The 18,790-nt window shown below is 30.4% G+C and overlaps 1 protein-coding gene and 1 long non-coding RNA gene across 3 annotated transcripts in view; both read right to left on the minus strand.

Annotated features, from left to right (window-relative positions):
• The window catches only part of LOC129917882 (uncharacterized), a 44,713-nt gene extending 34,189 nt beyond the window's left edge, over positions 1–10,524 (minus strand). The window contains exon 1 of the long non-coding RNA XR_008772891.1: positions 9,610–10,524. This is a non-coding gene — a long non-coding RNA (uncharacterized LOC129917882). The remainder of the gene's footprint in view (positions 1–9,609) is intronic.
• LOC129917867 (matrix metalloproteinase-2) overlaps positions 1–18,790 on the minus strand; it is a 319,353-nt gene that overhangs the window by 189,220 nt on the left and 111,343 nt on the right. For both annotated transcript variants that reach the window (XM_055998056.1, XM_055998057.1), the window contains 2 exons: positions 15,194–15,295; positions 14,695–14,918 (listed from right to left, as the gene is read on the minus strand). In XM_055998056.1, the coding sequence (XP_055854031.1) occupies positions 14,695–14,918; positions 15,194–15,295 (326 nt within the window). The remainder of the gene's footprint in view (positions 1–14,694; positions 14,919–15,193; positions 15,296–18,790) is intronic.

The following is an 18,790-nucleotide window of genomic DNA, read 5'->3' on the forward strand; positions in this document are numbered from 1 at the left end:
TATAGCCTTCAATCAAAATTTGTTGATGAGGTTCTTGTCTACAGTAGACAACGTTTTCAGAAAGGTATAAACCATTTTTCTAGGACCAGGGGTTTAGTCAGGGCATGCATGGTGGTTTAGGTTTATTAAAGCAAGTATGCTTTATTAAAACAAGCATATGAAAAAAAAACATGCATGTCCTGACTAAACCCCTGGTCCTAAAAAAATGGTTTATACCTTTTTGAAAACGTTGTTTAATGTAGACTAGACAAGAACCTCATCAAAAAATTTTGATTGAAGGCTATATCGTCAGTGAAACCAGAAAAGTGTGTAACTCCATTTTAGAAAATTTTATAAGAGAGCAAAACAACAAAATCGTTTAGAAGGCATTTGTATGAGTTTTCATTTTCTAATTTTGCTTATAAAATAAAAACTATGAACTTTAAGGGGATTCTGAGTTTAAGGAGCGGTAGATATTAGGTTTGTCTAACAGATGGCATTCAAATCTAATTTTCAGAAAATTTGGAGTTACACACTTTTCTGGTTTCACCGACGATATCTAATAAAAATAGATTTATAAGTCAACACATACCTATTTCAAATGATAAAAAAAACTTTAACCCTCTTGGGGCGCCGCACAGTGCGTTGATTCAGTGCAAAGTATGGAAAAAATTCAAAACAGCCTGATTTTTATGATCTTTTCTTTTAACATTATTTTTTAGTCTCATGGCAACTAAGTAGTGTATAAAAACATTTTGTATTTCGGTTATAAGTTTTTGTCACACAAGTACACTAAGGATTGTTATTTTTATAACTCAAAAAGTGCGTTTTTCATACAAATTGTGCGTAAAAAGGCTTGAAACAAACAGTGATAGCTAGCAGGGACGCGGGTGGACGCGGATGAACGATACCTTTTTGGAAAGGTCGTATTTCCCACTTTATAACTTTTTTGATGAATGCACGTGAATCAAAAATGATGCTGAAGTTTGAAAATAAGCTGTTTTTGGGAGAAATAAACCGTTACTTAACCAATTATTAAAACGATCGAAGGCTTTCGAGTGCAAAAAAAAACCAATAAAATATGTTAAGCTTACTCTTCTTAAGAGTATCCAATTAAAAACCGGTTTATTTGGAGCAATTTAACTCCGCGGTGTAGCGCTTCGTAGATCATCACTAAATGGCCTACTTTTGACATGTTACCTTTAAGAGGTTGTATAGCTTGCTGTAGGTGCATTTTACAAAAAAAAAATTTACAGTTCATCTAGTTAGAAGTCTGGCTATAATATTGCATTTTTCAAAACCCGGCTTAGAAGATCAAATTTTTTGACTTTTTTCCACTGGTCATTCCACTGTGCGCCGCACATAGGGGTATTTAATCGATTTAGGCGGACAAAAGACAAAATTTTAAACTGATCCAAACGTATAAAATTAACATCCTACTAAAAGTAGATAACTTGCTTAGCATTTTCTTATAGTTTTAAAATTATTTATCACTCCAGATGATTAACAGCAGTGGTCTAGAGTTCAAAGTTTTCAGCCCAAAGAAAAAATTATTTTTTTTAGCGACAGTGCTTATGTAAGTACTTTTTTTTTAAGTGGCTATAGAAAAATGTTTTTATGGAATATTGATATAGAGATACGAAACTGTCTACTAGATGCTGTATCTAAATTTTATATTACTTTATAAATAAAAAAGTGATAAGTTGAATCTTAATATAAATTAAACGTAAAAATAGTTTTCTTTCTGTGAAAAGTTATATACTATTTCACATTATTGTGTCATAAAATTTAATGTTTTCTAAAGGTTAAACTCGTATCTAATTGAATCTGCAAAAAAAAATTGCAACTAAGTGCAACTTCGACACATTTGCTCCTTTTAAACGTTTTAGGCTTTTTAAAATGCCTACCTTTTTTTCATGCATCCATATTTAGTTGTTTTTTTAAGATTCAACTTTTTAAATTACAGAACCTGATTCCTATAAATTTTAGACCTTTATCTTGTCGATACCATTAATAAAACTCCATTTATAAGCGTTTTAATAGACCATTTGGGTCCACTCTTGACACTTTTTTTGTTTAATCAAAAATTGGTTTTGGAAGAAAAATGTTTTTATTGAAATCCACAGTTAAAATACGTAATTCAAGTACTAAATACAAGTTTTTACCTTGTCGATGAAGTAAAACCGGCAAAATAATTTTGTCCGCGTAAAACTGGCAAATACCCCTATGTGCGCCGTATTATTGTATTATTTAGAAACTTGATTCAAAAATAACGAACGCCCTACTGTATATAGCAAAAATTAAAACGAAATTTATTTGAGGCATAATAGGTGTTTTATAGGGGTTGTTGTTGGGCATAGCAAAAATGAATATATTTTGTTTTGTTTTTCTATAGGCAAACGTTTTGTCTTTTGAAATTTTTTTTTTTAATTCTTCAATTTTTTTGATTATTATTTTTCTCCAATTTGACAATAACCATGTGTAATTTTTAATTTTATGATAGGTACTTTAAAAAAATTATTATTTTCAAATTAAATTTTCAAAATTGGTTAAGTAAAAAATTTTACACGAATTAAACTCAAGCACAAAAAAAAAATTGGGTACAAACCAATTGGGTGGTAGATTTACATGAAGTGTTTGCATATCTGAAAAAAAGTTATCAGAACCAAAAATTTGGCGGGTTTTTTTTATGACAATTTTTGATTTGAAGGACATATTTTATAAATAGTGGTGGAAGACAGCAACACAATTTAATTAAATTTTGATACTTTTTGTTCTGAAAAAAAAAAAAATAGGTATAGAATTTTGTCCTTAAAACATCTTATAGTGGAAATTGGATGTTTTTCACTGGAGAACAAATTTTAAGATGCTCACAGAGAAAAAGGCCACCTAAAATTGAACGGATTTCTGCATGTTATTTTTGTCAAGATGCCTTCTGTCTTAATGATTATAAGAAGATTTTCATCTTAAATTAAGTGGATTTCCGCTTAATTTAAGAAGAAAATGTGGCAGTGAGACGAATTCTGAAAGGATAAACACCAGTTTTTTCTCAAAAACAGCTTAAACAGTGTATGTAGATACAACCCAATGCAATACCATTGAGCATTATTTTTTCAAAAACTATAAAAAAAAATAAATTGGAATGCATTGCATCTTATTAATCTTCTATGGGAGGTACCCGTACTGGATACCCTTTTCGCATTGTCTATCATAGTTTTGTCATGTTTGCTCACTTTTAGTATAATATACAAAAATTTTCTACACAGCCCTGTGCTTATTAATTCTTTCTAAGTCAGCCTATAAGGCAACATACACTTCATATATAAACTGATTGTGTGTGTTCGGTGCGGTGATGTGGTGCAACCTTTTAAACCTCCATTGGGAGTCTCTCCGCACATCTTTTATGCGAGATGGAGTGAATCGAAGCGACAACGACAACGACGTCGAATCCCACTTTCATCACTTTGATGGAAAATAAAGTAAAAGAAAAAAAATCCAACATTTCCATCAAACACGATATAGAGGGCTGGGTAGGTGTTGGAGGTTGGAATGGGGGTGGTGTATTTAGGTATAGTGGTTGACAATTGAGTTGGGAGTTGGGGAGGACATTTATAGGTTAGAGAATGCCCCGTGGAGAGTAAATATACCTAAAAGCAGTTTACGTTGGAAGGTAATAGGCAATTAGTAGGATACGATCCACAGTAATTAAATTGGGACATCTCATGGTGTGTCCTTCATTTTATTTTTCTATTTTTCCATCTATTTTTATATTTCTTTTTTTTATCTATGTGTTTGTTCTTATATCTGTACCTTCTCTCTGTCATCCTACAATCTATTTGTTTCATCAAACTCAAACCATCATCAAACGCCTTCGACGCACTCTCGGGACTCCAATTGAATTTCATTGTCAGTAGGTGCCGTGCGTATACCAGAAGGTTATTGCCGACTCATAAAATAGCCCAGGGGAGGTTAACATTATTAGCCTCCCCTATTTTACCATTTCACCCCCATACCACAATCACCTTCCATTTGCTTTCCTTGTAGGTATTAGCCAGCTATATAGTGGTTCAAATATAAAAATTAAGTTAATAATAATAACCTTTAAGTCATCGTCATTTGTGAGAAGAGGGCGAAGATGTAGGTTAGATTAGGAAAAAATCTAAGAAAAGGCGTCCGATGGCAATGAGAAAGAAGTAAATCAATTTTGCGTCGCCCGCCATGTTGTTTCCGTTTCCGTCTCATTAAATTCATTTTGCTCACACTTTCCAAGTCATTTGCTTAAACACAAGAAACACACAGCCGCAACCCAACACATATGCTTGAGGGGGTTTTATTTCTCTTTGTTATTTTTATTTTGAGAGAAGAAAGTCAATTCATGTGTGGATGGCTAATATGGAGGTATAGAATTTCTTATTTTTATTTTTTTTTTTTTTTGTTGTGGTGTAGATTTTTCCCTTTTTTTGATTTATGTCATGTTATCATTTGTAAATCACAGACAATTGCAAGACACAAAAAAAAAAAAACAACACACACACAACAAAATGATAAATGGTTCGGCGAATTCTCAAGCCCCCAGAATCGGAAACGAAGGAGAGAAGTCATAGAGTTTATGTAAAAAGTATTTTCTTTGTTGTGGATAGAAGAGAACTCCCCGATGCGCCTAAAAGAAGACACTATACTCGAGTATTGGTTGCTTGGTACAAGATGTTACACAGATGGTATAAAAAATGCATGCTAAAGTATGCAATAGATTTGTTTGGGATTTTACGAGTGACTGGTGAACATTTGTATATAAATGGTTCTTTTTTTTTGGGGAATTCAAATTGAGTTGTCAATTTGGATCAATTTGATTAAGTAAATTTTTATTGGATTTTTATTCTTTCTACATTTATTATGATAAATGAAGCAAATTTCCTATGACCTGAAAAGCATTAAAAGTTTGTGTTTATATTTAACTTGATAGTCTTTATAAAATCACGATACAAATAAACTGAACGAAAAAGGTAGAAAAGGTTTTTTTACTTCAAGCAAGGTCTATACATAACAAAGGTCTTAGCATATTGAATTCAATTAATCACAAATAAAAAAAGCGGGAGAAATTTTACTAAATGTTTTGAGAAATTAATTCATGATTTTATAAACAGAATTTTCGAAAATATTTTTTATTTCTATGGAATGACTAAAATCAATTAATTTTCCAAAACGGTCAACAATTTTTTTTTTAACACATTCACTGGCTTTTACTTGGTGGTCGTTACTTTGTAAGTAACGGTACCCAAAGGGTACCCAAAGGGTATGCCATTGGATAGTCAAAAAAGAATATTTTTTTAAAACAACTTAATCGTTATTAAGATTTAAGGCTTGAAAAAAAAAGAAAAAAACATGTTTCATGCAACAAACAAAACAAATTTCGTCTAAAAATCTAACAGCTTCATTGATTTTTGTACATCCAACAATTTTCTAATTGGTACGAAAATTTTTAACAAAGAATAACAGTATTGAGTTAAAATACTACAATTTTGATCCTTAAATTTTTTGCATAGTTGTTTTTTAGGTTTTTAATGCACATGATTTATATTTTGAACTCATCTAAAATAAATTTATAAATTTTCCGCCTAACTTGGAATAAGATTTATGGAATTAAATGAGTACTGTTTGTGCTGTTTCCCGAAAAAAGGTGTTTTATTTTTTATTTGTAGAAAAAAATGATTTTAATCGTTCTCTCCCTCTCCAAAAAAAAAGCAATTCGCTCTAAATTTGACAATATTGCGTTTCTTAAAATAAGAAGCTCTTAAAATCTTATTTCGATTAGTTTTTTTATTTGATGTAATTCCGAAATATTTATTTTTTTCTTTTTTCTTGGAAATTGTCTCATCGTGTTGCAGTTAGTTCTTTCTCATTTCATAAAAACGTAATTGTCAAATTCTGCGATTTATTGTTATATTTTTAACTAATTTTTTTTTTCATTAAAAGTAATTGCTAGATTATTCAATTTAACAACTTCACTGTCCAATGAATCATTTGTGATTCATGAATTTTATTTTTTCCATGTTTCCTACGTTCATGAATCATATAAGATTCAACATTACTACTAAACGAATATTATTCTACGTCCCCATATAAACTTGTAAAAAAACATCTCTACGTTCTTGCTTGGAAAAAAAACATCAATATCACGTCCTATGAATCACATTTGAACATAAATTATTTTTTGTACCGCGTTTACAGCGTCCATGAAGCATATGTGATTCATGAACATATATTTTTAATAACGGATATATTTTATAAAAAAAAATCAGAGAAATAATTTTAATATCCTTTTGTAGGTACAGCCCCTAAATATGACTGCAGCAAAAATTGAAATATATTTTAGAAAACGCATTTTTTTCTTCAAACCAACATAACCCATATGATTTCAAAGTATTTTTTAACGCTGATTCCAACAAAACTCACAAACAAATCAATCTGACCATCCCTGAAAAGCAATGCACCTCATTCATGTTGATCTGACACAAATATCTGAAGTGTAGTTTTCAATTTTTTTAAAATCTGCACCTTATCTTCAATCCAGGAAAATTAGGACTTGCGGACATGAGATTTTTTAGATTTTTGACATAAGTTATAGAATATCCAAACAAAAATAGAAACCAAAAAATTAGCCTATTAGCACTAATTCCAAGATTGTACCAAGATGTTTTTTAGTGCATATCCCAAAATTTCCCCTTTTCTCAAAAAATACCATTTTGTCATAGATATGAATGTTTTTTTTTGCATTGCATTGTTTTGATTTTTAACCCTCTGTAAACACACCTCTTTTTTGCGAATTTGGTTTATACTTTTTCATGTCGCTATAACTTTTTTCGATCTTACTATTTTATAGAGAATCATATATGAAATTGATGTAGAATATTTCGAGGAATTCGAATATTGTATTCACAATTCACAATTCAAAAAAAAAATTATTTTCACCCTTATTAAGACACTTTTTTGTGACCACTTTTAATTTTTGTCCTGCCAAATTCGCACCCGTGTGCTGACAGAGGGTTAATGATAATGGATTTAAAATTTGGTTAACTTTTAAGGGTTTTTCTGTAGTAAGTTAGCAACTGTTATAATAATACGGGTTGACAGATGATATCATGTATCATATGTGTATATAATACCATCCTCTCCATTTCGCGCTTTGACCTTAAAAATCGCGAGTTGCGGACATGAGATTTTTCTAGACTTTTGAGGTATGTTATACATAGAATGCCAAAACGAAGGTATTGAGCAAAACAAATTTCTATTGGCATTCATTCCTAGGTTAAACCCTATCAATCTAATCTAAATTGAGTATTTTTATTACATGTTCTTAGAGTGTATAATCATTTTTAATGAGACCAACTATAACAATCATCTTATATCGATTTTGGTCAATAATCATATTTGATTCATAGGACGTGTTCATATGATATGAACGTCCATATGATACGTCCATGAATCATATGTAATCACAAAGTAAAATTTTTTTTTTAACAAAGCAACAAATTATTAAAGGTAAAAAAAACATTTTGCCTCAAATCTGAGTCAGTCGCAATACTTTCTACCACAAAAAAAAAATTGGACGTAGAGAAGATTTTGAATCAATTTATGTAGGGACGTAGAATATTTTACATATTTATGATCATATATGATTCATGGACGCTGGAAATACGGTGCAGAAAACTTCTATGTATCAAATGTTATTCATGGGACGTAAAGAAAATGCCTGTTTTTCTGATACAAAATTATGAGCGTAGCTACTTTATTTTACCAGTTTGTATAGGGACAGTGAAGTTGTTAAGATTTTTAAAAAGCTAGAAGCTTATTCTTATTTATAAAATTAAAATTCAGAAAATTGAATGAAGTGTTTTTGAAAGACTTTCAGTTTTTATGACCGCAAGTGTATGTAAAATATGAATTTCGACCGGACAGAATTATGGACCGAAATTTTGTCTGGCTTTATTTCAATTATCGAGTTGAAGAGTAAATTTTTATTGTCATATCAATTCTAACCTCATTTTTGGTCAATATTACGATTGTTTTTCATTTACGTACATAAATCGTAATTAAACAAAAAAATATTTACATGATGTTGTCAAAATAGTAAAAATTTAACATACTGTCATAAGAGCAAACTCAAAATGCCAATCTATTTCAGATAAAAAAAATTAAAAAAAGTAGTGATTAGCAAACAATTTAATTTTTGGAAAACTAAAACCAAAACCAAAAGAGAGATCTAACCTATTGTCGGCCAATGACGACAACGTGCGTTTCCGATAATTTCAACAAACTCACCACCGTTCACTAGACACACACACACATAGTGATATCTATGCATACATGGCAAACGGATAATTTAGACCAAACTGTTTTATGCGGTTCATCAACGGTACACCGCAAAGTATGCAACTCTTTTCTATCTCATTATTAAAATGCCAACAATGTGTGCGCCGTATTAACACACAACAAAAATTAGTTCCATTTTTGTGTGTTTGATCAAAGCGCATTTTGTTCACCATTACACCGCCAGACCGCCACGCCAGCCTAAAAGCATACTAACTTTATTGCACTTTTTTGTGAATGATTCCATCAGGATACAGTTAGCAACTATTTCGACACTGCCTGTCTGTTATTACTGCGTGCGCCTGCTGCCAATGCACAATTAATTGTGGTCGATTACAGAATTTTGAAATTTTTCATCCCACAAATCCATTACAACGGTTATATGTGTGTCGATTTTGATTCTGACCAAAAGTGACACAAAATACAAAAATATTTTGTTATATTTGTATGGTAAGCAAGTCATCATTAGGAGGTGAGGTATGGATTTTAATTACACTCATCACACTAAGTGACATTTTAAACCATTGATACCACTGCATCAACCAACACACGACTTTCCTCAGTTGCTCTTTTTTTTCGGATATATTCTAAAGTTATAAAAAAAATTTGTTTTACGCAAAACATGATTTCCCGGTGTATATTTTTCTGGATCCCTAAGCCAGAAAAAGGATGCCACTGATACTTTGTTATTCATTTGTTTGCATTGCAGCTCACCGCTTTAATTAATGTGTTTTGTGGTTGCAAAATGTTGATTGCAATATTGCTGAATTAGTTTCATTCAAAAATAGTTGTACACTTCGAGTCGTTTAATAAGACCCAACTGATGATTTTTCATTAAAAAAATTGGTTCAAACGAACAAATTTCTGCTAATTTATCATTTTTGATAACCTAATTCGATTAACTGGATGTAGCTCATATTTCCGGATAAACTCTTTAAACAAAAAAGTAGGTACTAAAAATTACCATATTCATCCAAGTGATCCGGAGTTTAGTACATAAAACCCTCAAATTGAAACGTTTGTAACAATTTTTTTTTATATCCATCGTTATCCTTAAAATAAGTTGTTATTAAGAAAACAAAAAAAAACAAGAATCAGTTATCCTTGTAAAAAATAGAAGGACAAACGAAGAATCACGAACTTTAATGCAGTTAAGTGCATTGAAGTTGAAAGAAGCCATAGCGAACAAAAAAAGAAAAAATTAAATGAAACTTAAGAAAGAAAAGCAGAAGAAAATAAGATACAAAAAAAAAAAACACATACAAACTTGTGTATCCTTGCAACTGTTGAAGCAATTAACAGTTGTTTTTTCGGCACCCAGACCATAGTTTTTTCTCCCATCATCGCCGCCATCATCATGGCGTCATCATCGAAAGGACATCCTAGAGTTTAATTATTACTTGCAATTCCTTTGTTATTTCGCTTGTGTTTCAGTTCATTTGTCGCACGCTTTTTGTTTTTTATTTTTTTTATTTTGTTCGCTATAACACTTCAAGTGCAACTTCAAGTGTCTTACAGAAAAATTAAGGAATTGAATGTCTTCTTGAAATGAATAGAACGAAAGTTTTATCCACCCCCTCCTCCTTTACCTCCACCACCATTTATGTTGGCATCCTTTTATAAAGTTTAACATTTTTATTTTTTTATGACAGAGTCAGATCGGAGACAGCTGTTGTGATGAGAAACAAAAACTTCCATTTCTCAAGATGCAATGATGCTGCTTGTTGCCTGTGTTCAACGCGGGGTCATCGACGATTTATGCAACGAATATTTTTGAAGACACAAACGCTGCGCTCGTTGGCAATTGTTTGTAACGGCAGCGGGAGTAAATGATTTAATTTGATTCACAGCTGAATATTTCATCAGAACGCGGCGGGATATTTTCTTCCTTTTTTTTTTATTTGCTATTATTTTGAATGTTTTTTCTGTGAAAATGTCGTTCTTTCTTGAAAATATCGTAAAGAGTTATTTTTTCCGTTTATTAGAAAAAAAAACAGCCAATTAAAATATTTGCATCTTGTTTTTCTAATTCAGTTGCATTTTGATGAGATTTCATTTCAGAAGATATTTTAAGTTGTTGAATGAGAAAGGATGTTGGACTTGAAAACAGTTTCGCGACTTAAGAAAATTGATTTAAAAAATTCTATAATGTTTGACAGTTTTTGATTTATATTTTGTTTTTTTTTAAGTATTTTTTTTTTTAGAAACATTTGAGTTTAAGACAGTATGAGAAAACAAATTTAAGCTAGGTAATAGTATAGGTAGGATTTAATAGGGTACAAATTGGATGTTAGAATTTTGGTTTAGTTGGATTTACTAACAGCCTAAATTATGTGTTTTTTTTTTGTACGTGATGCTTTTTCACCATTACCTATGGATTTTTTTCAAACCCTGAAAACTTTCATTTTTTTTCATTGAAAACACCAAGTTGAAGCTACATTAAATTAAATCAAGCAAAAACTTGTACATTCAAAATTTTAGACTAGTGTGTTCAGAAATAAAAAAAAATATTTATTTATTTTTTTTTTTTTTTATTTTATTTATTGGTACTATCTTTCTATTTAAAGGTAATATCCAAGGAAAAAAGGAATGAGAGTACCTATGTAATAAACAAATATTTTAAAAATAATATCAAAATACATCGCATACATACCAAAAACATTTGAAATAATCAAAATATAAATAAAAAAAACACAAACAATGTAAAAATGTCTCTTGTGTTCACGAAAAGCAAATTATTTCAAATGACCACCCAGTTTTAAAAAAAGATTTATATTTGGTTCACTATGGCGTATGCGTGTTCATTTTCACTGAAAAGACACTAATGTTTCGACGATATCAAAAAAAATGTTTGCAGAAGTCTTAACTCTTCCTAATTGTGTTATGAAAGATAGAGATTCCAAAAGTACCTACTTGGCATCATTGAAAAAATAAATTTTAAAACACTTTTGTGATTTCAAAACTATTAAAATTTTGTTTTAATTTTTTTCACAGTGTTTATATCACTTTATGCAGTTACGAGAGCAAATGAAGCACTAATTCAGTCATTATTTTTATCATTTTGAAGAACAGATAACACTCAATAAATCAAAATTATTTTCACCTTTTGTAATCATGGTAATTAGTTCGGTAAAAATATTCAAAGTTAAATCCTAATTGGTCACTCTGGCGTATGTGCAATTTTTCTTTAAAATATTGCTTACCAACATAAAATGCACGACTGGGTCGCCCTTACTTGCTCGTATGATAAAAACTACTTTGAATAATGAAGCTGTTTAAAAATTCATTATTTTATCTTTTTATATCACCATGTGACATTTCTGTAACAAACCAAAAAAAAAGATCCCACAAATTCATATGAATTATTTGAATTGCTTTTGACGTTATTAACTTAATTTTTAAATATGTAGGTACTATGTACTACTTTATCAAAAGAGATCAACATGTTACATAGAAATGTCGATATAAGTTAGTAATCGAAAGTTTATTTCGAAAAACCTATTTTTTTTCTCTTAACTTACAGGGTTTTCTTTTTGGATTTTTGGAACATGTCTAAAAGTACCTAAATATTCAATAGTTTTTTCTTTGAATTTCCACATTTCTGCACCTAAAAACAGCTGTTAACACTTTTTGTTTTGATCTCAAAATGTCGAAATATGACTAATGGCGTTTTCGATTGGCAGTCCGGAAGCGTCCGGAATCATTCTGAAAAAATTTTATTCACACAAAACTGTCAGTTTTGTACGAATAAAACGCTTTCAGAATGATTCCGGACGCTTCCGGACTGCCAATCGAAAACGCCATAAATAATGAAAATAAAATTTTTTTTTGAAAATACGTGTTTTATAATTATATTAAAGACAAGTGCTTACAGGTGGTTAATTTTAAATACAAAAAAACTTACTAAATAATTAAAATACAACTTGGTTTTAAGTTCCAAAAACATAAAATGTTTGCGAAGTATGCTTTCCAATTTCAAAGAAAGAATTTTTATATAAAGAAAAATTAAAAATCGTAAGAGCAATTTTTTGTTGATGATGTAATTTCATTTAGGTATAACAAAAAACTTCAATTTATTTTTTCAAATAAAACTTTGTACCTTTGTACCATTACAAAGGAAATATCAATCGAAAGATGAATAAAAAACAAAGTATTAATCATGAATATAAAAATATCAATTGGTCCGTTTATAAAAAGGTAATTGATAAAAAAAAAAAATTTAAGTTTTTTTTCACTCCAAAAATTATTTTTTTGTTTTCAATTTTAACAGTAGAGTTACTAGTAGCCGATTTTTTACTTAGTGTACAAAGTTTATACGTACCGGCTTTCTTTTTTCATTGATTTTAGGTTTGAATTTTAGTCAAAAATAATTTTTAAAATTTTTAAACCATCTTAACTTGATAAAAAATTTAATTTTCTATAAAAAGTGTTTTTGAACCATTTCAAAGTTAGCCTTGGTTTTCGAGTTAAATTAAAAAAAAAACTGAAAACCGACCAGTGTTGCCGTTTTCTCCGACATGCACCAATTAAATCCACTTTTGGCTGGAATATTCTATTATGCCAATGAACCATATTCAACAATAAAAACTCTTGGAGGAATTTGTTCTATTTTTGCTCTGGAGCTCCTTTCTATTAAATAGACTATATTGTTTATTTCCTGATTTGAATTTTAATAAAAATTTTAATGGAAAATAAAAAACATTAGAACAGAAAAACATAAAAATCCAATTTCGTTCCCCGGGAACAAGTAGCTTTAAAATTAAATGTGGTGTCTACATACGTGAATTAGGAAGTTTTCGTTTCTCAAAATTATATTTTCAGCAGGAATTTAACTGGAAAGCCATTTTCAATTTCGCGTATCAACACAAGACATCATCAAACACATCAGTTTAAGTATCTAAAATTAATTTTAATTCCATTGCTGACAGGTTAACTATAGAAAGCTTTAAATCAAATCTAATAATCGGCTTTCATAACCGAACACCTATTTGCAATCAATATTTCTTTTCATTCAGTGTCAATTAAATTAATTCAAATTAATACAATATCAACATAAAATTAAAAAAAAAAAACAATATTTTTCATTCTGATTAAAACTGATGTGTACATGCCTTTAATAAATCTAAATAATTCACAAACCTCTCATAAGCACACTTCGACAAACCAACACACTCTTCTACACTCTCTCAGAGAGCATTAAAACTCCTATCTATCAATTCTAATCATTTGTCAACTTAAGGACACGTCAAAAGCCATTGTGACACTTAACAACATATGCCATAGCAGCTTTAGAACAAAATATGTTTAAGCTTCATACCTATACATATGAAGGCTGAGGGGACTCTATAGAACCTAGTTATAAAGCTAGGACTGTTTAGTTCTGATGTAGGGGTGCAATAGTTGAACTATAAAAAATAATCAATACTACCACCTACACCATCATCTCCATCTCCATACCCCAATAGTGCAATTACATTGTAAACTGAGTATAGCCTTAGCCAGGCAGAGCATCAACAGCAGTCATACACTGGCACATCGCATCGAATGGAATGGAATAGAATACAATGAACACTAAAACCAACCCCCATGCATTTTGAATTAATTAAAACAAACAGCACTAGCGTTCATCTAAACTAAAACCAGGAGAGGCATAGCAGCGGTGAGAGAACGAGAGGTTATATAGTGGGTAGGTGTTTGTGTGTAATCGGGTGAATAGCATAAAGCAAGCCTCCCCTATATTCCGCACCACCACTTATACCTACCTAATGTTCCATGCTAAATTATGCAATCAGCAATTTTGCATAAAGTTAAGCATAAGAATAGATTTTTACCTAACCTCGAACTCGAACCCCGAGAAAAGCTGCAGAAAAGCGGTCCGGGTCCTAATAGGGTTGGTATAGAGATGGTAGATGCTCTTATCGTGTCGTCTGCACTACAACATTTCTGCAGCTCCATTGAAATTTAATTTGGCGTTCATTAAACGAAAACCCATCGAGATGAAGTTCACACTCTATTCAGGTCGTGTAAGTCTCGACTCGATGCGATGCGATGTAGGTATAAAAGCTATACGGAACCAAACGAAGTTCCGACATTCGAGGGGCTTAAAGCCGGCAAAGACACGACGACTACACGACTATGTACACGACGAACACGACAAGAGAATAAAATTTCACAAGTCCACATAAAAAATAATCACACGCGTGTGCCATTTTCCATAAAGGACGAACCTAAAGCCTTGGGATTGTGGTGTCCTGTGCCACAACCTGTAGGCAGGATTCTTTACAAAAAAAAAACGAAAGAAAAAAAAAAGAAACTTTGCAGTAAAACAAAAAAAATTAAACCACTTACCTCCATGTTAAGTCGGTGTGATCCCATTTGGCTCCTTGGAGAACGAAACGCTTCGGACGCCTCCGCCGACGTCCCCCGCTATCCTTGTACCATCTGCTGCCACCGAGATTATCCGACGAGAAATCTTGTGCATCCATCTTATCAGGCACACCGCAACGTGGTCTCAGAATCAGCTTTCGTGTGGAGTTATCGATTTCACCTGTTTCTGGGATGTTTCCAAATTTCTGCAGAGGACGAGATAATGTGTGTAAAATAGTATAGTCCAAAAAGGGATTCTCTTTATATCAAGCAAAGATTTTGGTTTTAATATTTTTTTTTTTTTTTTGAAAAAGAACTTTGTTTACTTAACAAAGAAAAAAAAATAATATTAAAACCAAAAGAGGCGCAGGATATGTCTTCCTAAAGAATCCTTCCTACACTTTTATTGTTAATTTTAAGTATTATAGTTCTCTGCAGAGGAGAGGACACAAAAATAATGTAAAAAAATGAGCAAACTTACCTGCAAGTTTCTAATGGCATCCTTCAGTTGGGTTTCGGTTCTCAAGTTTCCCGTTTCAATGTCTGATTTTGGAAGATATCCAAACTCCATTAGGTAATTGTACTGAAAATATCATGAGAAAAGCAAGAAATTAGAATAATTCATGAAGAGAGAAAGCGAGGGCGGGAGTAGTTGTGGTTAGGGTATCTGCCTAGTTTTTTTTTTAATAGATATAACAACAGAAATGCAGTCAGCAAACAAATAATATATATATACAATATTTTTGATGTTTCTTTTTGGGGGATATTTAGGCTACCCTGCAAAAATAGAAGTAGGTAAACAAAAAAATTGGACCTTTTTCTAGGCTTCCAAAACCATCAGTCATTTAACAGCCTCATCTAGTAGTACCTATACCTAAAGGGAAGGTAAGTGTTACAATTTGGGTATGTAGAATAGTTGTATATTTCTCTCTCTCTCTCTCTCACTCTATTGCTTGTTTTATTTTTGTCCTTTATATGCATTATGCTACCGCGCTACAGTTGTTATCTATCAGTGATGTGGAGGGAAGTTAATTTTTGGCCAAGATCCAACTTCGATTAGAGCCAAACAAAAGTTGAAAAACTAAAAATAGGATAGAAGAGGGATAACAGATACTGTAGCTACCTAGCTGAGCATCAGAGAAATTGGTTTGTTGATGGTTTGGGAAAAGTCCATAGATTGACGCTGCTGGTGACTTATTAGAGAATTCAATTCGTGTCAGGGCAGGGTTCAGTACTTGTAATATTTTTTTTTCTTTTTTTTTCCATTTATATTACTGTAAGGACAATGTAAGGCACTCAAGAATTCAATCAGGATTCTTTTTATTGCGAAATTGTAAGAGTTGGGGTGTATTAAACACCACCAAGTGCTTTAGTAGGGTTAAGAGTTTGAAAGTTATTAGGCTAAGGATGTAAGTAATAGCTTGCAGAGAGTGAAAAAGGATGCAATTAAGTGATGACAAGAAATGCCCAGGGCGCAATTATAGAAGGATTATTGAAAGAAGCTCTTAATATAATTGGGGTTGTTTAAAAACTTGTGAAAATTGAAATAAAGTAATGCTTGGAAAATAAAAAAAAGTATTAATTGACTTTTCTGGACGAGCAAAACAATCTTTTTTGAAATACATAAGTAAATCAAATTAAAAAAAAAAAAAACAGATTGACAATTAAAACCCATTTGCACAAGTTACGAAAATTGTAAAGTCTTCAATATTTTTAATGTTAAATTCGAGAAAAAGAATCAACTTCGATATTTAGTGCTTTAGATTTATCATACCTGATGGGGTCGAGAGTTCAGAATATTTCACTCCAAAATTATCGTTTTCCTTGTGTTAATTAATAGTGCATTTGAAGCAGGGATGTAAAAATATTAATGAAAAAAATATTTATTTAGTCACGAAAAAAATATTTTTTGCAACTGAAAAATATTTTGCATTTAAAAAAAAAATGTAATGTAAATAAAACATTTTCTGCATGAAAAAAAAAATTATATTAAATACAAAATGTGTGCCTTAATATATATTTTTTTAATATTTATCGAATTTCTTACAATTTTGGCTATTTGACCATGCAAACAAAATCCATTTCAACTAAAATATTTTATAAAAAATGAAAATTTCAAATCGCCAGATTTTTTTACTTGTACCAAATAATAATTATTATTATTGAATAGTTTTCGGCCCCATTGTTAAATTTCCTTGGTATTTTTGGAATTTGAAATAATTTCTTTTTTTATCCAAAAAGTCTACGGAACCAAAAAAACGGAGTTTTTAGAGATCAAAATTGAAAATCGTTAGAATCGTTTTTTGAAAGATTAATTTGCTTAGGTACCTATATGTTTTTTTAATTTTTCAAAAAAAAAGTTGATAAGCCAGTTTTATTAAAATACACGACGCATGTAATTGCTCTTATGTGAAAAGTTTTTTGCTAAGGAATTTTAAAAAATAATTAAAAATATTATTAATTTAATTTTGAATATTATTAATTTAATTTTATAAGAAATTTAATTAAAACTCGAAAAAAATATAAAATTTGTATATAAAATTACAAAAAAATCTTTTTTCGTAGTTTTTACCCCCAATCGAGGTAGATAGGTAGAAGGGCTGTAAAAGTAACGACAAAATGAGTACCCGCATGTATACGTTACTTTTGGTTCTAGTACCCGCATCAACGATATCGTTACTCGTTACTTTCGTTACTTAGGTATATTTCGTATGTTTCGCATGTTTCGTATGTTTCGTATGCTTCGTATGTTTCGTATATTTCGTATAGTTCGTATATTTCCTACATCTGGTATTTTTGTTATGTCTCACGATTTACGTTAAGAACTTATTATTTTGGTTGTTTTTTTTTTTAATATATATTAAAAGTAAAAACGACATTAAAAATTTAATAATGCAAGATTTTGAATGACAAGAAATCTTTTTTAAAACGGTATACAAATATTCTCTAGCTCAACTAGCTTAGCAAAGAGTAAAGTTTTCAAGAATCTGCTTTCAATATCAGATTTTCGATGTACCTACAAGTAATTTTTTTTTTAAGATATGAATGTGCCGATGCTGAATATAGTTTTTACCAGAAATAGTTAAATAGAATCATAACTGACATAATTAAGAAACCAAACAATTCAAGATTCAAATAAGAATACAGGAAGATAATTCTGGAAGTGAAATTAAAAATGGCGATCGTAAATAAAAATCAAAAGTCCAAATTGAAACACAAAAATCGAAGTAATTTTTCTCTACTTCTTTAGTTTTACATACAAACCTACATATATAGATAGGTATCTAGAAAAAAAGGTGGAATTGGAACAACTTTTTGCAATCAATGTTTGATCTTGATCTGTCGTTCCATTTACTGGTTTTGGTGTGAAAATGAAACTAATTGCTTTACCTTAGGCTTAGGTTACATTTTTATTTTTTTACACCAACAAAAACTCGCTTGGTCTCCAACAAGACATCAATAAATCGGAGAAAAAAAATCATTATGGAGTTTTAAAGAAAATGAAATTGATAATAATACATAAATGAATGTAGATATTTACATATTTAGGTTGGTATGTACATATACCTATGTACTTACTAAAAAAATTTAAGTTTCACACTATAAATTGTCCGCGGAAATTTAATCCTGTAGAACGAAAGTATTCGATTTTTTTTTTTGTTTTTATTGTAAGACAGCAGCGTATTTAATTTGGGGAAAAATTGACAAGTTCATTCAAACTTATTAATTTGTTATGTAGGAAAAAAATAACTTAAAAAACTATATTAGACTAATTTATAAAAAATCAAGTGGAACTTGAGAATACGTTTAAAAACAAAAAGATAACTAGAAAAAAGATAAAATCGATTGAAGAAATACTTTTTTTAATTTACTCAAAATCGGGTTTTATATAATATTTGTACCTACATAAATATATGTTTGTATAAAATATTCATGTTGTTTTGTGCTAATTTTTAAATCATGGAAATTCATTTAAAATTACATTATTATTTTCCAGTTGTTTTACTTTTTGTTCTTGTCGATTCACTTATTCATTTATATTCTTTAAAACTACGAGTCAATTTATGCTTAAATGAGC

This window comes from Episyrphus balteatus, chromosome 4 (assembly GCF_945859705.1).
Source record: "Episyrphus balteatus chromosome 4, idEpiBalt1.1, whole genome shotgun sequence".
Classification (NCBI taxonomy): domain Eukaryota; kingdom Metazoa; phylum Arthropoda; class Insecta; order Diptera; family Syrphidae; genus Episyrphus; species Episyrphus balteatus.